General features: G+C 46.6%; 1 protein-coding gene across 2 annotated transcripts in view; it reads right to left on the bottom strand.

Annotated features, from left to right (window-relative positions):
* SLC36A2 (solute carrier family 36 member 2) overlaps positions 1–24,176 on the bottom strand; it is a 53,281-nt gene that overhangs the window by 4,286 nt on the left and 24,819 nt on the right. Inside the window, exons 1-10 of one of the 2 annotated variants that reach the window (XM_042948705.1) lie at positions 22,859–22,869; positions 21,793–21,997; positions 18,740–18,830; positions 18,103–18,191; positions 17,461–17,556; positions 12,868–12,952; positions 9,594–9,812; positions 7,985–8,083; positions 2,944–3,110; positions 797–966 (exon numbers count right to left, since the gene is read on the bottom strand). In XM_042948705.1, coding sequence (XP_042804639.1) covers positions 797–966; positions 2,944–3,110; positions 7,985–8,083; positions 9,594–9,812; positions 12,868–12,952; positions 17,461–17,556; positions 18,103–18,191; positions 18,740–18,830; positions 21,793–21,956 — 1,180 coding nt within the window. In that variant the 5' untranslated portion in view covers positions 21,957–21,997; positions 22,859–22,869. Of the gene's footprint in view, positions 1–796; positions 967–2,943; positions 3,111–7,984; positions 8,084–9,593; positions 9,813–12,867; positions 12,953–17,460; positions 17,557–18,102; positions 18,192–18,739; positions 18,831–21,792; positions 21,998–22,858; positions 22,870–24,176 lie in introns of those variants that run through there. The other variant, XM_042948708.1, reaches the window with a different exon arrangement.

Here is a 24,176-nt window from a genome sequence, read left to right as displayed (position 1 = left end):
AGTTATCTTTATTGTTACTTCAATTTATTTCCTCATTTGTGCTGATTGAGGCAATGCATTCAGAAGCTGGAGGCCTCAGGAACTCTTATCTTCGAGGACAAAGTCCTTGATCTCTAAGGTTCCAAATGGTAGTGTCCCTGCTTCCTGGGGTAAACTGGGGACAAATCACTTTAAAGAAAGAAAACCAGTGTCCGTTGAATTGCATAGGTTGGTCTAGTACAGTAAGAAGCAAGAATCTCCCTGAGAAGGAGTCTTAGAATCACAATTAAAAGGAACTTTAGAGCGGTGCCTGGGTGGCTCAGTCGGTTAAGCGTCCCACTTCCGCTCAGGTCATGATCTCACGGTTTGTGGGTTCAACCTCTGCATTGGGCTCTGTGCTGACAGCTCAGAGCCTGGAGCCTGCTTCGGATTCTGTGTCTCCCTCTCTCTCTGCCCCTCCCCCACTCATGCTCTGTCTGTCTCTCTCTCTCTCTGTCAAAAATAAATAAACATTAAAAAAAAAAGAGCACAGTGGCTGGTACACAGTAGGTATTTAGTATCAGTTCTTATGATGATGATTATTGTTCAATAAGCTGTGTCACTCCCTCAGGCTGGACACCTGTGAATCTGACTAATTAGGTACCTGTAAGAATTAGGTTGTCCCTGAGGCTTACATGAGTTACTACTTGTAAAGTATGATCCTTGAAATACAATTAGTGCTCAAACAATGCTGGTTATCATGATTATCCTTTACCATCTGGCTGATTCCTGATAGCCCTCAGGGAAAGAGCACCATTTTGCTGTGCCTTGTACTCACATGTCAGGCAGACCATGGCGAGGCGGATGGACAGGTCCAGAGGCAGTGCCCAGCGCTTTGACACCTGCGAGGTGGCAAAGGGGATGATGATTTCTGCAGGGACGTAGAACTGCAGGGCGTAAGTGCACAGGATACCCACGATGTACAAGAGCTTGACCGACTGGTACAGCCTGCGGGACAAAGCAGAGCAATGCTCCCTGAGGCCACTGTGCTCTGATGCCTGGGCCCTAGGAACATTAACCCCTGACCTTGGGATAGTCCCCGGGGCTGCAGTTTCCTTGTCAACATGATGGGCAGGGGGCTTCTCGGAGCTAAGAGCATGCAGTGAAAACTAAAGAATAAAGTATCATGAATTCGAATGGAAACAGGTCATCTCCAAATAGAATCTTGAGCATGGTTACATGTAACACTTTCACAAGCCACTATCACTTGGTGGTCAAGTTTAGGTTTTAGGAACTACAGGCTCAGGCCAGGTACCCCATGCAGGGAGACAGAAGTGTTAAGTGGTGAAGACCAAAAACCCTGGGTCTAAAATACTCTCGTCCCTTGTGATCTAATGTCAGTCCTTAGCAATGCTCTGGATTCCCCCAGAGCTCTTGGCACATAACAGGCCCTCAACAAATGCTTCTAGTGGGTTGAGAGAACTGCAGAGTCCCGAACCCTTGCAGGAAGACGCGGTCTACAAATAGGGTTGTGTGCAGGCTGGGGGTGAAAGTAACCCTTGTAGGCCTTGGACTGAGGCAGAGATGGTGTGTCGGGTTTTACCAAAGCCTGTTTTGACCTATGGAGGTAGGACTTTTTCCTTTAGTCCACTAATGTGGTAGCTACATCTCACATACTTAAGAAATCAGTGTGTGTGTGTGTGTGTGTGTGTGTGTGTGTGTGTGTGTTGGGAGCCATTCCTTAGACTAACTTCCACATTTCTGAGTTTCTTGTTCTCACTAGTCCTTCTGCCTGAAACACCACTTACTCCATTTCCACCTGTCCAAATCCCACTGATTTTTTTGAAATTCCCATCTTTTGAGCTGTACTGCACGCCAGATATTTTTAGACATGCCCAGCTTAATCCCCAGGGAAACTGTGCATTATCGATGAAGAAACTGAGGGTCAGAAAGGTTGAGGAAATCACCCATGACCACAAGCTAGAAGGTGGCGCAACAGAGACTTGGGCCCATGAGTGACAGAGTCGTCCTTGTCTGGACAGAGCTGCCTTGTTGGACAAAAAGATTCCCGTTCTGATAGATTTCTTTCCTCAAAGGTTCCCAAAGCCTCTTTGCTACTCTGGAGGGCTCCTTTTTCTGTTCCATTTGTGTCTATATACTACCTATCCCTCCCCCATCCTCGCTGGATCACGAGCTGGGGCAGGTAGCGAAGTTCAAGATCTTAGCCTACTCAGTCGGTGCCTCCCAGCTCCCTCGTGCCTAGACTGGCGTCTCCACGTAATTGGCATGCAGGAAATGCTTGATGCATGACATTATCAACTTGAGAAAGGGGCCCCATTTAGGTAAATGAAGCCTCCAAGTGACCCTTAAAAAGACAAGCCCCCTGTCATTAATGACCTGCCTGGGTGTGGGAGACAGTGCCACACAATGCGATATGGGTTCATGTGTCTATTTAAATCCTGGCGAAGTCTGGGTCAGCTAACCATTGCATGAATTGGTTGCATTTGAACATAAAATGTTCACAGTGGTCGTCCCAAATTGGTCCTTGCTTCACTACTTTTTTCTCCTACTCTGACCGGGAGGATGTATACCCTTGGCTGTGGCAAGGAAGGCTTGGTAGCATAGGCCTTAGGAAGTGTCGCTGGAAATGAGTGTTGCTGCCCAACGACTCCTTTCTCTGCCTCTTATTCTCCCCGAGGGCCCCTCCTTTCTCTCCTTGGGTGGCCAAGGACTGTCACTTCTCTCTCTTCCTAAATCCTGTCCTCCATACTAAAGCTATCAAGGCCTCACTCAACACGGGAGGCTGTTGTTCAAAGAGGAGCTCCCTGGACAGAGAAACCAGAGCCCAGGGTGCCAACGACAGTTCTGCTTCTCGCTGTGGAGGCCCTGTAGGCCTCAGTTGCCATCGGTGGAAGGCAGGAGGAAGTAACTCACACATTTCTACCCGGCCCCACGTCCCCCCCACCTGAGGGCCTGTGAAGTTACCAGCAGTTGGGTAGGTTAAGGGTTATGCTGGCCTTGATGTCGTTTCCAAACCGCAGGTAGCCCAGGGCCCCGATGCCAATGTACAGGGCAGTGATGATGGACATTCCCAAAGACAGGATGGCTGGGAAGCGGCGGGCATCCTTCATCTTGTTTTCCAGGGGAAGAACCTACAGAAGCATCATAGCATAAAAAGAGAGAAGGAGAAAGAGGAACATGAACATAAAGAAGAAAGGCATGACACTTCTGAGTATATCCCAACATACCGGAAGCAAGGGCTGGAACTGATATTCATAGCAGCATTATTTCCAAAGCCAAAAGGCAGTAGCAACCCAAGGGTCCAGTGATGGATGAATGGATAAACAAAGACGGTATATACGTACGACGAATATCATTCAGCCTCAAAACAAAAGGAAATTCTGACACATGCTGTAATACGGATGAACCTTGAGGTCATTATTCCGAGTGAAATAAGCCGGTCATAAAATGGCACAAACTGTGTGACTCCGTTTACATGAGGTGCCTGAAGTAGTTAAATTCAGAGAGTCAGAAAGTAGCATGCAGGGTTCATGGAGGGGGGGGAGTGAGTGGTTATTGCTCAATGGGTACAGAGTTTCGGTTCTGCAAGAAGAAAAGAATCCTGGGGACGACGGACGGTGGTGGTGGTTGCCCAATAATGTGAATGTAGTTAATGCCACTGAACTCTACACTTAAACATGGTGAAGATGGTAAGTGTTGTGTTAGGTGTATTTTACCACAATAAAAGACGAAGGAAGGAAGGAAGGCCAGCTGGCAGGCCTGGACTCACAAGATGAGCCCTGGAACATTCAGAGCTGGAAGGGCTCTTCAGGTTGTTCAGACCAAGGAGCTCAGTGCCCTGGGGCAGCCCCATCTGGCTAGCAGATGCATTTTGTTAGGCCAGCATAGCCTTTTAGACAATTGAAGGTGAATGCCTTTGGGCACAATATTCTTGCCCCATTCACCAGGCCCGTCTCTCCCCTCACATTGACACATACCTGGCCCCTTTGCCCACATTGCCCGCTAAAGGCATTTGAGTTTGAGACTTCCGATTCTAGCGCATTTGCTGCTTTCTGTCCAGAAGGGGAGGCTGAGATTCGGCTTACACAGTGAGCCGGTGACAAGAGTTGGGACTGGGGGTTCTTGGTTCCCCAGCGGGACGCTCCCCTGCACACCACGTTCTCAGGATCCTTTTTCCCCACGTGTATATCTGGCCCTAAGAGCCTCCGAGTTGAGACCGCCTACCTGGAGCCTGCTGGGCACCCCAAGGTCACGTCTATCTTTGGAACCAACCTTCTGGCCTTCCATCCCATATACGTTCCTCCTTAGGCTTCTCTTGGCTGACAGTCCACTTCCACCTTCTCCTTCTCCTTGATCAGGCCGTGGGTAAAGCACACTCTACACACACCATTAGGCTGATCTGTGGTTCAGTTTCTGTATCTGAAAACTTATCTGTTGGAATTTTTTTTTTTTTTTTTGAGATTTAAGTGAGTACCGTAATGGCATACAGTAAGGGCTTGGTAAATGTTAACTGTTCTTGTTTTCAATACTGTGAAGACCACATCTCTATGAAGATGGAGCCTATATAATTCTTATTTTGCAGATGAAGACTGCGGCAGACTGAGGCTGTCCCCCAAAGTTGAAGTACTTGCTTCTATCCAATCTTGACTGTACCCCTCCAGCACTGGATATATTTATTACTCGGTAGGACCTTAGCATCTACTCCCTTGTACTGTTGACTCTTTTTTTTGTCCTTTACGCATCCCAGCTCCATGCAAATGGAAAATGCTTGAGGGGAATGCCATGTCAGGGTCATGGTTGTGTCTTTCCACTTTCTTCCAGATGAGGGCAGGCTCCTAGCTGCGGCAGGTGCTCAGGAAAATGTCTGGGGGATTATATAGAAAGCGAACAATCCAACCTGAGTTCTCCCACCCTGCAATACATTTTTGTTTTTAATTTTTTAATGTTTTATTCTTTATTTTTGACAGAGAGAGACAGAGCATGAGCAGGAGAGGGGCAGAGAGAGAGGGAGACACAGAATCTGAAGCAGCTCCAGGCTCTGAGCTGTCAGCACAAAGCCCGATGTGGGGCTTGAAACTCACGAATTGCGAGATCATGACCTGAGCCAAAGTCAGACACTCAACCGACGGAGCCTCCCAGGTGCTCCTGCAATACATTTTTGCTGCATAAATTCTCCAGGCACACAATGACTTTTTTACTCAGTAGCTGGATTTCTCCTTCTCTCCTTTCTCCTCCCACAATCAATCAAGGAGATAAATGGCCATTCACATAAAGTGGGAAGTCCCTGGACTGGGAGTAAGGAGTGCTTGGTTTTAGCCACAGCTGCAGCTGTTCCCAGCTGGTGACCTGACTCAAGTCCCTTTCCTGTCAGGGCTTAGGCTCCTCTTCTGTAAAGTTGGAGACTAGGCTAGAAGATTTCTAGTGGTAATCTGAACTCTGATACTGATCATCATTAGTATCTAGTAGGTGTTTGATACTTACTGAACAATTACTTCCATCATTAGCTGGGGAATTAGAGTTCAGAGAGTAACCCGTGGCTGAAGTAAGATTCCAGCATAGTCTGCCTCCAAAGTCATTTACTCAACCATGGCACTCTGCTTTTTGCCATGAGTATCCAACATTCTAAATATAAAGTGCTTCCATTTCCATTAAGATGGTGTAAGCACATTCCACCATAGCTCTCTTCCTGATTAAAACTAAAAGCCCTGGGCAGGATACACAAAATAACTACCCAAGGACTCTGAAAAGTATGAAGAGAGTCCCTACTTTTTTGTTTCCTTTTTTACTCTCAACACCACACTCCCAGGGCAAGTCCCCATCACAAAGCAGCATCTTGGTGGACCAGTGACTGTGGTGGTCACACAGGCACCCAAAAATCTGACGCAAGCTTTTCTCTTTGAGCAAAGGAACTAGGGGAGGGGGATTTGGGGGTCTATAGAATGTAGGGGTAAATCAGCACTGGTATATAATTTGCAGGGTCTAGTGCAAAATGATAATGCAGGGCACCTTGTTCAAAAATCAAGAATTTCAAGATGATGAAGGTAGAGCATTAAACCATGTACGGGATCCTTCCAAAGGCAGGTCTCTATGTGATTGCACAGGTTGCATGTCCATGAAGAAGGCCCTGGAAGGAATCCCTATTCATTCATTCATTCGTTTTTATTTTAGTTTTTCCCTCTCTTTTCTCTCAGTGCTTAACCCCAGTCAGACTCAGTTACAGGAAGTGTGCATAGCACTATAGGGAGGCTAAAACCCTAGCTTTCTAGCCAGAGAACCAGAAAAAAAAAAGCCACTGGAAGCTGATGAGTGTGCAGGAAAACATGGATAGGAGGATGCTGGAGAAACTGATCTCCTGCATCTGTGGGTGAAGTCCTGGGCTCAGCCCTAAGTTGTGCATGTATGGAAATGTGATGTGAAAGATCAAAACATTATTTAAAGAAATGAAAGAAGGCCCAAATAAATGGAAAGACATCCCATGTTCATGGAGGACAATACTGTGAAGATGCAAAGGCAATTCAATGGAGAATGAACAGTCTTTTCAACAGATGATGCTGGAACAATTGGCCATCCTATTAAACAAAAATGAACTCCCATGTATAAACATCTTTATCAAAAATTAACTCAGAATGGATCACAGATCTAAATGTATGATAAAATTATAAAATATTTAAAAGAAAATATAGGGGAAAATCTTTGTGGACTTATGTTAGGGAAAGTGGTTTTAGATAAAACATCAAAAGCAGGATCCATAAAACTAAAATTTTGATCTATTGGACTTCATCAAATTTTAAATCTTTTGCTCTATGAAAGGCACTGCTAAGAGAATGAAAAGACAAGCTACAGACTACAGAAAATATTTGCAAATTATATATCCAATAAAGGACTTGCATTTGGAATATGTATAGAATTCTTACATTTCAACAACTGTTAGGTCATTTCCAGTTTATGACTATTATGAACAATGTTGCCATTGTCATAAATTGGAAACAACCTAGCTGCTCTTCAACAGGTAAACTGATAAACAAATCGCGGTATTGCCCACACAGTGGATGTTCAGCCATCGAAAGCAAGGAGCTATTGATGGATGCAACAACACAGACGATCTTTAAAAAAAAAAAAAAAAAAAAAATACATATATATATATATAAAGTTTATTTGAGAGAGAGAGAGAGAGAGAGAGAGAGAAGGGGCACTCATGTGCATGTATGCACAAGCAGGGGAGGGGCAGAGAGTGAGACAGGGAGAGAGAGAGGATCGCAAGCTCCGATGCGTGGCTCGAACTCACGAACAGTGAGATCATGACCTGAGCCGAAATCAAGAGTTGGGCGTTTACTCAGCTGAGCCACCCAGACGCCCCACAACACAGATAATCTTACGTGCAGTCTCAAAAGGTTACATACAGCATGACCCCATGTGTATGACATTCGGGAAACAATAAAACAATAGAGACAGAGAATAGAAAGAGGGTGGTTGCCAGGGGTCAGTGGCGGGGCGGGGGCGGGGGGGGGGGGGGGAGAGCGGACTACAATGGGAGCAGCACAGGGTTTTTTTTTTTTTTGTGGTGAGGGAGTTGTTCTGTGTCCTGATTGTGGTGTATCTATGACTCTATGCATTTCCCAAACTTAGAGAAATGTACACCCCCCCCAAGTGAATTGCACTGTATGTAAACTAAAAGTAAACAAAAATTACATGCATAGCACTTCCCTTCCTCAAGTGTGGAAGCACAAACTATATAATAATCCATCGTAAACGTGTAGTACTTTCCAGCTTAAAACTCCTTTTGTTTGCTTCATTACATCCTGTAAATTGTATACCTCCATTTGCCTTGCTTTTAAAAGATTAGGAAACACATGTTGGCATGAAGATAAATGTTTAATAGATGTATTGGGACAAGAGGTTACTTTCTCCTATGTGCACACAGAAACCCAGAAACCCAGAGCTCCCGGCTCCTGTTCAGAAGGCCACCCACAGCACCGGGGAAAGGCTACCCCAATTCCAACCTTACCACGCCAATGCTTTCAAATGAAAAAATGGCTGTTCCAAAGAACAGAGGATAGGTCTTCCAACTCGCTACCAGTGGCAACCGGCTGGGGTCTGGAATTTCCTACGGGAGAGAGAAATGTAGTAGGACCTTTATTCTTTTTTTTTTTTTTTTTTTTAATTTTTTTTTAACATTTATTTTTGAGACAGAGAGAGACAGAGTATGAACAGGGGAGGGGCAGAGAGAGAGGGAGACACAGAATCTGAAATGGGCTCCAGGCTCTGAGCTGTCAGCACAGAGCCCGACGCGGGGCTCGAACCCACGGACCGTGAGATCATGACCTGAGCCGAAGTCGGACGCTTAACCGACTGAGCCACCCAGGTGCCCCTAGGACCTTTATTCTTAAAGCGTGTTTGGGCTCATTTAAGAGGGGAATATTCTGACAGTAAATCTAAATTAAAAAACAAAAACAAAACCAAAAACGAATGTCAAGAAATTCAGAAAACTTCAAAAGGAAGTAGGCACCAAAGCTGATTTTAACACCACACGATACCGAAGAGCCAGAGGAAAGAGACATTGAGGTATTCAAAGTACTGAAGGGTCAGGACCTCATGATGTGAGTATGGCTTACCAGAATCCTCCAAAAGAAAATCTTACACACCACAGGTTGGTACCAGCCTGAAATGCCCTTGGACACTTGGTATGTACCAGAGGTTAGGGGTGACACAAAGTGCTGTGTCTATAGTTTCAGTGATATTCTAGCGAGTCCAAAGTAGTTAGATAGATATGAAAGTCCCCTTTTATAGATCCTCAATGAGTTATAAATTGAAGGGAAGAAAAGTACTGGAATAAATATTTTATGTGCCCTGTGACCTGGAATGTGACACCAATTACAGAGCTATTTCTCTAACTGGGCCACCTCAGGAATGGTCTAAAAATGACTCGAAGGTAGCTATCTCATTAGGAAATTCACTTTTGTAGGATTTATTAATATATTGTCTTAAGGAATATAAGACCGATTTGTAGTCCTCCTACAATACTTAACTAATTTGTTATTTTTATTAAATTCCATGGACAAGATAATTTTTTTCTTGTGACTTCTGAAAGAGAATAACATCTGAAAGGTATGAGGTAGGCCAAGGGTTTAAATTTCTATGCAGCCTTGTCCAATAAATACAATTAGAAAGGATGGAAAAGTAGAAATTGAGGGAAAAATCAATATCCATAATTCAACCTCAAAGGCATCATAATTTGCATTGTGACAGATTTGCTTGTGGTCTTCTGAGATTAGTCTCTGTGATAATAGGATCCAGTAGGGGATCTTATTTTTCATTTGCCTTTTGCTGCTATCTAACCATTAGAGGAATGGTCTGTAGTTCACCAATCAAGATGTTTTCCTTACAGAGTATAATTTTTTTCAAAGCCCAGAATTTGACAAGTATTGGAGAAGCAATATAAAAGAGGAGATACCGAGAAGAAGGAGACTGCGCAGAGACACCTTTGCGGAAAAAATGGTACAATGGTACTCGGCTGGAGAGTCAGGTACATACCTACCCTCAGGGCTCGCTCTAGGCAGGTATCTAGAGAAAAGTCTCTGCCCACTGGAGGGGTCAGGTGTGTGGTGTGCACTAACCTGGGCAATATACTGGGTGATGATGATCAAGCTGACCAGCATGCTGATGTTGGCCAACATGGAGAAGACGGTCAAGACCCTGAGGTTCCGGATGAGGACCAGCAGCACCAGGAAGGGCAGGAAGGCAAGCATGTAGAGTCGAGAGTCCATGGTGGGCGTCAGAATCACTGTCTCATTGTAATGGCAGTTGTTGGTGGTGCCATTAACTGCTTCCACTACCTGAGGAAGAAATGGGAAAAGCAAGAGGGAAGATTCAATGTATCTGTTGGCCACACGATGAGCTTAGTGCGTGGTCCATAATCAAATCCCTCACAAAGAGCTGGAATGTCTCACACGCCAGGGCCTCACAATGAGTTAGGGTGGGTGTCTCTTTTGCTTATAACCAAAAAACCCATCACTTACTGTTTCTTAATTGGACCAATACTGGCATTCTGAGTGAGAGAATTATTCTTTGTCAGGACTGCATTCACTGCAGGACATTTAGCATCCCTGCACCCCACCCAATAAAAGCTATTTGCATCCCCCAATCATTGTGATGCACAAGAAACACCCCTCTGCACACAATACAAACATCCCTTGGTAAAGTCAGGGGGAATGGGGGAGAAGAGGGTTGGTACTACCCTCATTTAGAATCAGCCTGAATTAACTGATACAGTTGTATTCTGCAAGCAATACAATTAGAACAATTAGAAACTAGAGTTAGGCAAGAAGAAAACGTAAAGGCAATGACAATCTCAGTACCCGTTGGTAGCCAGGGTAATGCCCTGGAATATATTCATCTATGCATTTTCTTGTCTTTTTTAAAAAAAATGTTTAAATGTTCTTATTTTTGAGAGAGAGAGAGAGAGAAAGAGAGAGAGAGAGAGCACGCACACATGGGGGAGGGGCAGAGAGAGAGGGAGACATAGAATCCGAAGCAGACTCCAGGCTCTGACCTGTCAGCACAGAGCTCGACGCGGGGCTCAAACCCATGAACCCTGAGATCATGACCTGAGCTGAAGTCGGACGCTTAACCTACCGAGCCACCTAGGTGCTCCCCATTTATGCATTTTCTATACCATATCACAAATTACATGTATCATATGCATCCTTTTCATTTTATAAGACTGCAATCACAGCATATGCTCTTATTTTGAAGTCTCCTTTTCATTTAATATACCACAGCTACTTGAATGAACGATTAAGTCTATTTTTTTTCTGATTCCTCACTACAATAGGAAAAATATTTGGCACATTAGCCAGCACTCATGGTCCTCTATACTGGGCACCATTCAATCTGGAAGGCTCTTCCTCTCCCAAAGCCTACACCTTCTACAACCAATTTTATTGCCTCTCCTGGGCAAGTCCTGCACATTCCTGCCTCCAGGTGTTCATGCCTCCCTTCTTGGCTGCCAGAACCTCTCCTCCAACCTTCCTTCAATACCCAGCCCACATGGACCTCCACAAGGGAGACCTCCCTTGCTCTAATGATCTTTTCTGCCCCCACGTATTTTGCCCATTAAGTTCACAATTAAGCAGCCCTGCCCTCAGAGTGTTGTCAGTGGTGTCCTGACCCAGCACCACAATACACTGATGCTAACTTTTTATTTTTTAGAACACATTCTACTGAGCCTGCAAACTCTTCAAGTGAATGCTTGCTATGTCTTTAGACAGAGATGATAACGTTCAGCAGACTGATTTCCAAGCGGCCATCTGATGACGTGTCTTAAGAGCCTTCAAACAATCAAACTCTTTGATCCCATAATTTTACCTTAAGGAATATATGCTAAGGAAATAAAGGGGTATACAAACATTTCCACAGATTATAGTAGAAAAACAAAGGGAAAAAAAGAAAATATCCAATGACAGAAGACTAAGTCATGGCTAATCTGTGTGATGAAATATGAAACTAGCAGAAGTTATATTTAAAAATATAAGGACAGGGGCGCCTGGGTGGCTCAGTTGGTTAAGCGTCCGACTTCGGCTCAGGTCGTGATCTTGCAGTCCGTGAGTTCCAGCCCTGCATCGGGCTCTGTGCTGACAGCTCAGAGCCTGGAGCCTGTTTCAGATTCTGTGTCTCCCTCTCTCTGACCCTCCCCCGTTCATGTTCTGTCTCTCTCTGTCTCATAAATAAAGGTTAAAAAAAATTTAAAAAAATAAATAAAATAAAAATAAAAATATAAGGACATTACAAAATGCTCACCAGCTGATACTAACTTAAGACAATAACCTGAGTGGTTGAATTAACAATAATTTTGTTTCATTTTGAAAAGCAATATGGTATGGTGTTCAAGAACTGCAGCTCTGATGTCAAAAGGCCTGGATTTTTGACTGTGCTTCTGTGATCTTGTATACATTATAGTTCATAGCTTTAGTTTTCTCATCTGCGAAATGGGAATAGCCACAGTACCTACTCTGATAAGGCTATGGAGAGAACTGAATGAGGGGAAGCCCATACCATGTTCCCTGTTCCTGACATAGAACAGAGGCTAACTCTGAACGCTTACTATTTTTTTTCCTTCTGATTTCTTTACATTTCTAAATTTCTAAATCATTGACTAAGGATGGCCTTTGTTACTACCCGTATTATTTTGCTTATATTGCTACAAGATAACTTCTGGGCTAGATCAAAACAACGTCCTAGAGACAACAACTGTTAAACCGGAGGTTAAGAAGCTAAAGGTAGATAAAGATGGTCCAAAGAATGGGGCGCCTGAGTGGCTCAGTCGGTTAAGTGTCCAACTTCAGCTCAGGTCATGATCTCACAGCTCATGGGTTGTAGTCCTATGTCGGGCTCTGTGTTGGCAGCTCAGAGCCTGGAACCTGCTTCAGATTCTGTCTCTGTCTCTCTCTGCCCCTCCCCTGCTCATGCTCTGTGTCTCTCAAAAATAAATAAACATTAAAAAAATTAAAAAAAAAAAAAAGATCGTCCAAAGAAGATTAGCTATCATCCAAAAAGAACCATATCCACTTTAGGAAAGTTAAGGGTGATTAAGCTCCAAGGCTGGACAACTGACAAAATCCAAGGTTCCTCCCAGCTCAGTTTTAGAGACGGGCTTTGAGAACGGGTCCAAGGTACCGGACCAAGGGTACTATGAAAAAAGTAACCACTTGTAGAACAGACACGTGAACTGGGGGAAGTCTGGGTTCTTTGATAACATCTAATTTAACTTCCTTTGTTGTACAGATGAGGACACTAGGAGCCCAAGAGAAGAAGCCACATTTGCTGAACAACTAAATGAGGACCCTCCTCTTCCATGTCCTTTTCCCTTCCACCTTCTCTAGAAGACTCTACCTGTTTTAAATTATCAGCCAGAAACACAACGTACACACAGCAGAAGCCCAGCTGGGTGACTATAAGGAAGAAGCTCACGATATGCCTGGAAGAGAAGGGAGAGAGAGAAAACGCGTTATAAAAGATGAGTTGATTTGTCAATTCGATGTCTGTCCCTAGGGCTTGGTGTCCCTGTACCAGCACCCTCCGTTCTGCTACCTCAATCAACAATGGGGCAGTAAGAAGTGAGGTAACGACAGTTCTTTTTAAAAAAATGTTTCTCAACCATCCTCACACTCTCAGCTCAGCAAGTGGTGAGATTCTTCATGGTTAGGAACCTCCCCCATCCCTGGCTCTGTGGCATTCCTCATAATCGATACTAAATTGATGTAGGGCAGTAGGCACTACATTTTTAATTAGCTATCATTAACATTAAAATTTTTTCCACCAGGTGCCAGACACCTCATTAGGCTCTGAGGAAACACAAATAACACATGGCACCCTCCTCTAGGGTTCATAGAGTCGTGGGTGAGATGGACAAAAAAGAATATGGCACCGAGGGCCATGGTGAAAAGGACACTTTCCCCAAATTATAGAGCAGAGAGCCTTCCTAGAAAAACCAATACCTTGGTGGGAATCCCTTGGGGAGGGGAAGAAAGAGAGATATTTTTAAAAAGAAGATGAGGAGGAGGAGATGGAGAGGAAGAAGTGAGGAAAGCATTTCGGCGAAGGAATTAGGCAGATTTCTCTGGCCGTGTGGAATCCATTGGAGGGGGCAAGACTCAGGATGGGAAGACTGGATAGGAGATTCTTACAAGAACAGAGGTGTCCAGCAGCCTGGACAAAGACAAAGGCATTAAAGCATTTTAAGGCGTACTAGGGATCTAGAACTTAAATAACCTGTTGACCACCTACATCTGGGGGAAAGGGAAAGGAAATGATGAAAGGTGACTGATGGGCTTTGGCTCAGACAACAAAACGAACTGGAAGGAAGGAACAGGTTTTAGGAGAAGGGCATGAATTGACACATTCAGTAACTGAATTATTGAGCCTGAGGTTCCTAGAAGAGACATTCAGGAGACCACTTATATAGACAACTTATATATAAGGAGACCCTTATATAGGGTCTGGAACTGCTGATTTGTCAGTAACGGATAAGGTCTTGAGAAGGCAGGTCAGTGCTGGGGAGTGTGTGGGGGGAGGAGAAGAGACGGCAGAGTTCCAAACCCTAGAGAACACTAATATTTAAAGGGGAGACAGAAACAAAGGAGCCTGCAATGAAAGCAAAGGACTGGCCAGAGAGGTAGGTGGGAAACTAGGAGTGGGGAGAGGGTTTAGTAGAAGCCAAGGGAAGAGAGAATGTTTGAAGAAGAGAATAGCCAATTGTACCCACACTGTTGAGAGGCTCTCTAGGGCAAAGAAGGTGCAATAAAGAGGCCTTTTAGGACACTGGTGGAAAGAGCTTCAACAGAAGCGTAAGGACAGAAAATCTAGGTGACCCACGGAAGTGGTGTGAACCAGATGTATGGAAGCAAAGTCAGAGGGTGTGCTGTTCTTTCACGGAGCTAAGTGTGAGTCTGGGCTTGATGGGCCCATTCCTTCCATTCATCACTGTAGACCCATTGCCTAGAACACATCCTGACACACTGCAGGCATTCAGTACATATCTGCTGAATAAGCAGCTGCTGAATGTAAGATAGGATGGTTGCTGGAGGATGGTGTGAGGTCCAGGAAACTTTATGAGTTTATTTCATTATTTTTAAGATGGCAGTGCATGAGTGCATTTAAATGTTGAGAGGAAGAGACCACGGATCAAAATAGAAGTTCAAGTTATAGGAAAGGGGATGATTCATGGAGCAAGAGCCCCAAGAAGAGCAGGAAAAGCTGCTTTAACTTCATTTTAATTTTAACTAGGCTCAGGGCACTTGGGTGGCTCGGTCGGTTGAGAGTCCGACTCAGCTCAGGTCATGATCTCACGGTTTGTGAGTTCGAGCCCTGTGTCAGGTTCTGTGCTGACAGCTCAGAGCCTGGAGCCTCCTTCAGATCCTGTGTTTCCCTCTCTCTCTGCCCCTCTCCTGCTCATGTTCTGTCTCTCTCTCAAAACTGAATAAACAGTAAAAAAAATTAAAAAAAAATTTTTTAACTAGGCTCCACACCCAGTGTGGGGCTTAAACTCATGGCCCTGAGGTTAAGAGTCGTATCTTCTACTGACTGAGCCAGCCAGGTAAATGCTGCTTAATATGTCCCATGATGAGTACAAGGATTTGAGGGGTAAGTGATAGGGGAAGCCTCCTCTTGGCTCACACTCTGGGAAAGTTCTGGTTATCGTCCCAAAGTCTTCCCTCGTCCGCTCAGAGGCTGAATTTATTGATTCAGTATGTGAACAGGCTTTGGGCCGAAGGAGGCCCCAGACCCATGATGGTCTGTCGACTACATTACATGAGAGGGCACAGCGCAGGGACTGTAATGGTGTAGGGTATCCGAATTCAACAGCGACTTTGGCATACATGGTGCTCAGAAAAGAGTACGCAGACAGGGTGGGGACAGGCCTGAAAACAAAAACGGAAGAGTAGATTTAGCCCCAAGTACCACAGAATGGAAGGGGTTGACTTGTCAGTGTCACCCCTGAAAGCAAAAGACAGGAGTTGCCGGAGGAGGACTTCAGCACAGCCAAGGGTCCTCGACGTCTTGGTCTTTCTTCCCTTTTCTTCTCATGATAAATTCTCCCTGAGGGACCTCTTCTGACCCCTGCCACCATGGCTGATGACTTCGGTTCTGTATCTCTTGCATGAAGATATGTTCAAATCCATATATATCACTACCCACCTGCCATCTCCACTTGAACTTCAAACTCAACTTGTCCAAAACGGAAGTCCTCAGAAATCTGAGTCAACCTTGCCTTTCCTTTTCCCACAGTCCACGGTCCAAAGCATAACCAAATTCACTTTTCCCTATTCCTATTGCCACCAGCTTGGTCCCAGCTGTCACTGCTATCTGCCTTGATATTGTCAATAGCCTTCTCATGGGTCTCACTAAATCTATGGTTGCTCGCTTACAATGTATTCTCCTAACAGAAGATTTTTTAAAAAGATTTTTTAAAATGTTTTTTATTTATGGAGTACTTGGGTAGCTCAGCTGGCTAAGTGTCTGACTTCAGCTCAGGTCATGGTCTCACAGTTAGTGAGTTCAAGCCCCACATTGGGCTCTGTGCTGACAGCTCAGAGCCTGGAGCCTGCTTTGGATTCTGTGTCTCCCTGTCTCTCTGCCCCTCCCCTGCTTGTGCTCTCTCTCTCTGTCTCAAGAATAAATAAACATTAAAAAAAATTTTTTTTAATGTTTTTTATTTGAGAGAGAGATTGAGAGAGTGTGAGTGGGAGAGAGGCAGAAAGAGAGAGAGAGAGAGAGAGAGAGAGAGAGAATCCCAAGTAGGCTCTACACTGGCAGCACAGAGCTCGACGTGGGGCTTGATTCCACAAACCATGAGACCATGACCTGAGTTGAAATCAAGAGTCAGACACTTAATGGACTGAGCTACCCAGGCGTCCCAAAGCCAGAGAGATCTTTAAACAATACAAATATGATCATTTGCCTGATTAACACTCTCCGGTGGCTTCCTGGTTGTTTTGAAGAAAAGAACAAAGCCTTTAGGAGGGTCTAAAAGGTACAGGTTGCTTGGGCCCCTGGGTCATTCCTCAGTGTCATCTCCTTGATTCTCTGCCCTCAAGCTACCTAAGTATTTCTGTGCCTTGAAACTGTCATGTATACTTTCGTGCTTCAGACCTTCACACCCTGCTCTTCCTTCTTCCTGGAAGGCCATCCAGGCTCCTGCCCACTTCCCCTAAGTAATTCCTCATACTCAAGAATTCTTCCCTTCTGGGCTCATCTCAACTGTTCCATCTTAGGCAGCCCACATGAGCTCATGCGCATCTCCTTACCTGCCCGGTAGCAGCTAGTATTTTTTTTTAACTTTTTTTCTAAAGTTTATTTATTTATTTTGAGGGAGGGAGAGAGAGAGAGAGAGAGAGAGAGAGCATGAGTGGGAGAGGGACAGAGAGGGAGAGAGAGAATCCCAAACAGGCTCCACACTGTCAGCACAGAGCCTGATGTGGGGCTCAAACTCATGAACTGTGAGATCCTGACATGAGCCAAAATCAAGAGTCAGGTGCTTAACCAACCGAGCCACCCAAGGCACCCCAGAAACTAGTATTTCTTTCCTTCATCACACTTATCCCAGTGGTTATTAAGTGACTGTCTCCTAAACTGTGTAACGCTGGTCTTTGCCACTGGATTATGGGTTCTTTGAGAGCAAAGCCTCCTTGCCTTGCTCTCCACAGTATTTCCAGGGCCTAGTACATAGTACAATTGGACAAATGCAGTTTAATAAATAAGCAAACAGTATTAAAGCTGCAAGACAAAGGAATGAGCACCCTGTCACTGGAGGTATATAAGGAGGGGGGCTGGATCAGGAAGATTGCCAATGAACCCCGTCCATGTGGAAAGTCCAGTATTCTGTGCCACATGAGCCAGCTTTCCAGGGAAGAAGGCATCCCTGACAGCCACACATGTCCTCCTCCTGCACCTTACTCCACTTCAGGTAAAGCAAGAACAAGGTACCTTCCCCAGTGGGCATGGCTCCGGAGCCAGGCGCTGGGGCTGGCTTCCAGTCCGTGCAGTACTGTGTCGCCATAGTCCATGAAGGGCTTGTTAAGCCTGTGGGAGAAAGTATACACACAGTTACCAAGAGGCACTTTAACCTAAGATCATGTACTGAAAAGTCAGGAGACACACAGCAAGGCAGGACCCCGCTAGAGTGGAAAGAACACTGGGGCAGAGACCCAAGTTCTAGTTCAGACTTAGACACCTGGAGGTACTTCTTGGGTGGCTTGTGTTCCTTCCCTGTCAAGTGGGGGTGGTTACTACATGACAAGGGTAATAATGCATACCTCACGTGGGCACAGTAGTTTTCAAGTCCATGATCCCAGTGGATTCTCATCACAGTTCTCTGAGGCAGGGTTAGGCATGGATTGTTTATGCCTGATTTCCAGATGAGCCAAGCAGATAAGCCCAGTGGCCTGATCAATATCACCTATTGAGTCATATGGCAGAGCCTCGCCTTAGATCCCTGTCCCACTGCTTTTCTCTTTTCCTTGGCCTTCTTGGACGAAATTCAGAACTCTGGCTTATTTAGGAGGTTTCTGGGATGTCCCTGAGACCTGAGTATCAAAGGAATCACCGGGAGGATGCTGTTTTCCTTACCTGTGGCAGAAGCGCCGGGCACACTTGACCAGGATGTGCATACAGTGGCAGGCGATGAAGCCCATTGCCAGCAAACTGAGCGGGCCCATCTGGAAGAAGGGGGAGTCAAGGAAATGGGAAGAGAGAAGAGGATGGATTTATGAAGAGCACTGCAAGGAGATACCTGGTAGCACAGACGCCATTCAGCACTCGAGGGCCTTTCCAGCAAACTGCTTTGCAAGTCCCGCTTGCTAAACCAGCAACAGCTATTCTTTCGAATATAATCTCAAGTGGTACTCCGAAAAAGTACCTAAAGCAATTCCAGTGGGTGTTGTGGTGGGAGTAGGGGGCTCCTTCTGAGACCCCCTGCTCCATAGGACACAACTGGAAAACTAGTCATAGTCCAACCCCTGCATCCTACAAGGGAGAAAACGGAGTCCCAGAGAAGGGACAGAGTGGCCAAGGCCACTCAGAGTCTGTGGCAGAGCCAGAACTCAAACCCTGGCTAGATGTCTAGACTCTAAGTCTGGACCCAGCTGCCTCCCAGAAAGACTGCTTGTTGCAAGCCACTGAAAACTCTTAGAGCCTCTCCTCCCACTTCCCTTCTACAATCCAGTCATACTGGTCCCCCCCCCCCCCCTGCAGCAGCCCCTCTTACCAGGATGCCTGCATTCTTCACAGCCAGGGGAAGTCCCAGGATCCCTGTGCCCATGTTGCCTTTTACCAGGTGAACCAAGGTCTGGAATGCTCTAAAGGAGAAGAGACATGAGGGTGTAGGTGTTTGAAGGTGAGGAGGTCCAACAGGCTCCTCTCACAGCATGCCAACACCAGAGTTCAGCTGGATAGGCGGGCTCCCGGCCATCTCTCGGTCCCCATGGCCTTGACTGGCACCTCTGGGTTTCCTGTGGGGTAACCAACCATCTCGGTTTGCCAAAACTCTTCTGGTTTTAGCAGCTAACACTCAGTGTATACGATTCTAATATTTAGTATATAATAGACACTATGCTAAGTACTTTACCCATATTACCTCATTTAACCCCTTGTCAAGACTAGGAAGTAGGTTATTGCTTTTATTTTACTGATGAGGAAACTGAGCACAAAGATCTTTTTTTTTAACGATATGTCCAAAGATAGACTAGGGAGTCAGGATTTGAACCCAGAACTGCCTCAGAGTCCTTGTTCTTTACCCCACTTTCACTGGACTGCCTCCTAGAAATAGGCCCAGACAGATGCATAAAGGGATAATGCTATTTCATAACCAAGGAAACAGAAGCCCAGAAAGGGAATGATCCAAGGTCAGAGAACTAGTAGCTGAAATAGGACTGAACTCAGGGAAAAGGGAAAAGGACTGGCAGTAGAGAGAAATCATGGTGACTTCTGAATAAATAGGTCAGATGACTTGGGTCTCCAGATGGGGTCTATTGAGACAGGATCATTTGAGGACTGGGCTCCAGAGGAATTTCTTTGCCCCTCAGGCCAGGACATCAAGCTAGGGAGTGGCTTGCCTCCTTCAACCCCCAACAAAAACAAAACCAAAAACTCAGACCCCTTCTTTAAGACAGAAGGGAAGGTTGTGTGAAGGACACCATCAGGGCTAAATTCCAGGGAGGTGAATTACAAAACAATCTATTGCTATACCTCTTTGTACGTGGACCAGGTTAAACCAAGGTGGGTGTTGGGTTCACATCCACAACTTTAGAAACGCTGGAAGTTCCCTACGGGAGCTTTCCAGCAAGGACACTGACTGTGAAGGACACTGACTGTGATGTATTCTGGAAGGAGCCTGGTCTCTGAGGTTGGACGAACCCGGGATTAAATCCCAAGGCCACTATTTAACTAGCTGTGTCATCTTGGGCAACTCGTCTACTTTGTTAAGCCTCTGCAAATGTTGGAATGTTGGAAGGAATGATATTTTTAAAGGATTGCCCCAACCACCCTCATCTTTATGTTAATCCCTAGATCCTGTAGCTTTCCAAGGATCTGCCCATCCATTTGTTAAGGGTTAAAGAGAGCAATTGAGGGGGAAAGAGGGCGGAGAGTCGGGTGCCTTTCTCTCTCCCTGTGGGTGTCAGCATCGCTGACTGAGCACTTGTCCCGGCTCTCCAATAATAGGCTTGTTTTGCAACAAGGAAAGGGTCAGTAGGTCACATTAGACATTTCTAACCAAAGGACTTAGGAAATCAGAATTTAACTTTGGGCTACTCAGCCAACTTAAAAACTTAGTGGGGTGAGCTGGGCAAAGCACTGGGCTGGGAGGCAGGAGACCCATGATTTATAGCCCTAACTCATTTGTTGACCTTGGACCTTTCTGGGATTCACAGCATCCAGCTTTTAAGGGTGCTGTACTTGAGGGCTTTATGCACAAATCACCTCTGCAGCCATCCTGGGAGGAGTGAAATGTCATTTCACAGAAAAGAAACTGGGGCACAGAGAAAGTTCCGTCACTTGCTCAGGCCAGTTAGCAGCTAAGTGGGAATGTGAACTCGGGTGAGCTGACCTGAGTTCCATGCTTGCCTGACTTGTTTCTCTTTCGCTCCAAAAGCCACAGAGGATCCCTGTACTTCTCTCATGCTTTTATTTCTTTGTTTCTTGAGTAGTTGAAATTGCCTCCAAACCACGTGTCGGTTTAGGACATGAGAGCTAGTCTGTTCCCCGAAGGCCTTGGATTGAGAAATATCCCTACTCAGCAGTGGATGGCCCCAAGACCTGGAGAGTTCACCCTCAGTGTCAGGAATTCACAGCCCCCAGGATTAGCCCCCGGGGCAGCTGAGCCCTGTCTGGTGGAGTCATTGTGTCCACAGGGTCCTGGGCAGCAATGGAAAGGAGCTTTGCTCGCCCTCCCCGCTGCTCGTCCCCTCCCTTCAGGTGTAATTCCCACAGGCAGCCTCTCTAAATTCGCGCTGAGGCCAAATTAGCCCCATTTTACATATGGGGAAAACTGAGGCTTGGGGAAGGGAAGGTGCAGAATCACAAGGTGAACGCGGGTGTTTTTTTCTACTACACCAGTGGGGTCAACAGGTTCTCTTGAAGCGGCGGCACTCTCCACCACGCCACCTCACCCACATTTCCTAAGTGGACTGGCCACTCTGCTTGAGTGGTGGACGCCGAGGTTGCTGAGCCCCGTAGCTTGGCTTCCCCACCTAAACTCCTTCTGCAGACCCTTCCTTGTCATGGTTTGCAAGCCCCCTCCACTCCCAAACACACCCCAAGGAGGTGGAAGAAAGTCTTCCTCATATTGTGCTTTTGATGTCCTGACCATTGAAGTAGAGGCCGAAGTAGAGGCCAGGGTAGCTTGAGGATGGGGTGGGTGGTGGGTAAGGCTTGGCTGTCGGTGAGGCCACTGTGGTTTTAAGCTCAGATCTCACCTTCTCCTCTGAGAAGCTGGGGATTCTGCCCCACTTCCCAATGGTCAGGATTGACCAGGAACAAAACTGATGTAGGGCCAGCACAGGATTCTAGCGCCCCTCCTGCCAATGGCCCAGTGCGTGGCCTGGGGTAACTAGGCCTTAACGTCCCCATCTGCACCTGTGGAGGGCGGGACCACAAGTCTCCGCTCTCATCTGGACCCAGTCTCTGACTGCTCCGTTTGTGACCTTGGTTTTCCTATCTGCACAATGGGGTGGGGGTCAGACGCAGCCACTCGAGGGTTTTTGCCAAGGCAAGTGTCCGGGCTCGAAGGCAGAAATGGGGGTGGCAGAAAAGAGCACTCACGTTATGCCTGTGGTTTTCTCTAAGCCTGGCGACTCGGAAGGGTGTCCATCCCAGAAACTGGAGTCCTTGCTGTGCAGCCTCTTGGCACTTTTGGGTGGGTACCTGAGGTCCAGTTTGAGGTCAACGGCTCCCTGGGGGCCCCCGGCACTCTTTGTCACGGGCATGACTGCTTCCGAGAGGGCTCCGGGTGATGAGGAGGTCTGCTCTGGAAGGAGGCAAGCAGGAAGGTGTCCGTCAGGTGCAAACCCGCAGCTCAGCGGCTTGGCTCCTGCCTCAGCAGGCTCTGGCGGAGCTGGAATGAGGACCCGCCCACCTCCCCCGGAGTGCACTCGTCCTGCCCCAAGGAGCCCAGTGCAAGAGAGGCTGGAGCAGGACAGGCAGGAAGGGATCTGGGAGGGGAGTTACCCACCTCACCTGCACCAGTGACTGCAATACCCACTATTTTAAGAACTCACATTTATGAAGCCCTTCACTAAGAGACCGACATTCTCCTGAGTGCTTTGCCTACATTTTCTCATTTCATCCTATAAATTAAATACCAAGGAAATCAGACCCAACTAAAGGGACCTGCCTGAGATCACATAGCTAGAAAGTGACAGAGTAGGGACCAGACCCCAACTCGTCAGGCTTTTTTTTTGTTTTTTAATGTTTTTATTGATTTTTGAGAGAGAGAGAGAGAGAGACATAGAATCTGAGAGAGGGAGACATAGAGACTTGCACGTGCACAAGTGGGGGAGGGGCAAAGAGAGAGGGAGACATAGAATCTGAAGCAGGCTCCATGCTCTGAGCTGTCAGCTGTCAGCACAGAGTCCCATGCGGGGCTCGAACTCATGAACCACGAGATCAAGACCTGAGCCGAAGTCCGTTGCTTAACCATCTAAGCCACCCGGCAGGCTTTTTAACTAACACCATATTTCTGTCTCCAAGGGAATCCTATACATCCCATCTCCTTATTCATCCCAGGTTGGGGGCTCCACTTCCCACTGGCTGACATCTGTTGTAAGGCCTCCTTCCGGGTGCTTCCCTTTCTCGGGAAAAGTTGGGAGAAAAAAGAGCCAGCACTCACCCACCTCCAGAAGCTTCTTAGCTTTTGTGGAACTCCAGGGAGAGAGCCGTGAGGGTTCTTTCGGAAAAGGCAGAGACTGTAACAACCCCCAGCCACATTTCACTGGGTAGGACACTGGCGCCTGGAGAGCACGTGATTTGCCTAAGGTCGCACATGACATTCAGGATTGAACTCCGTAGCTAAAGAAGGCCTTGAGGGGGTTTCTCTAGTGTTCCAAGCTCTGTCATTATCTCTGCTTCAGTGACAGATGAACGGGCCAAGATTTCCTCCTTCCTTCAAAATTATAGCATTTTACTCAAGCCACACCGTTCCCTGTACCATCATCTCATGGGCCAAAGGCTTTGCTCCAATGATCTCTCAGCTAACTGGTGGCATCTGAGACAGATTTGTCCAGGCCCTCCCTTCCACGGGACTCCTTCCAAGGTCCTGGGTGCAATTTTGAATTTGTAATTTTGTATTCTTATTCCGAAAGAGGCCCTTTCCACCCGTTACCGACACCCCCCCACCCACCAAGTGGCTTAATCGTCAGGCTCCAAAAAACCTGGCTACCTCTCTGGGGAGCATTGCCACTTTGTTTTTACAGATGTGGAAACTGAGGCTTAGAGAGGTAAAGAATAGCATGCCCGAGGTCACAGCCAATCCTCGGCAGAGTCCCAAATCTACCCTAGCCAGATCTTTCTGTCTCTGAGGCCTGTGGCCCTGACCACTACATTGACCCCTTGGTTTGAATCCCAGCCCCACCCTTAAGCTTCTTGCCCTGAATTGACTGAGACACTTGCTGTGGTTTGAGAAACGCCCTCTCTTCGCTAGTCTGGCACCGTCTGTGGGACAGCAGGCTGCAGCCTCTGGTCTGTCCAGCCGAAGCACAGAGACTCTACAATTCGATGCTAATCTCGGCTCTCACCCCACCAATAGATCTGTGTGCCCGCTTAAGCAACAAGATGGAGAAATAAGATTGTCAAGAAGCTTGAGATGTTTGGATATGGGGCCAGTTCCTGTTTTCCTCTCCAGGTTGTGAGACGCCTGAGTTCGTCTTCGGACCTTTGGGAAAGGAGCTGCTGGAATCCGGGACTTTGCTGGGGCTCTTTCCAGGCACCCTCAGCTAAAAGGAAACTGGCAGAGTGCTGCCCATTGACCTGCACCTTGCTGTGCCACCTGCCAGCTGGCCAGAGGTCTTCTTCCAGGATGCGGGGGGGGGGGGGGGGGGGCTTCCAAACAAGCCCTTTGACAGTGGCCCAGGCACCTGTAGCTCTTGGTTCCACCGTGGCTCTTAACCACGAATCTGCAGTGACGCTGGGAAAGGTATTGCTCCTCTCTC

This window comes from Panthera leo, chromosome A1 (assembly GCF_018350215.1).
Source record: "Panthera leo isolate Ple1 chromosome A1, P.leo_Ple1_pat1.1, whole genome shotgun sequence".
NCBI lineage: Eukaryota > Metazoa > Chordata > Mammalia > Carnivora > Felidae > Panthera > Panthera leo.
This window is presented reverse-complemented; position numbering and strand designations above follow the sequence as displayed.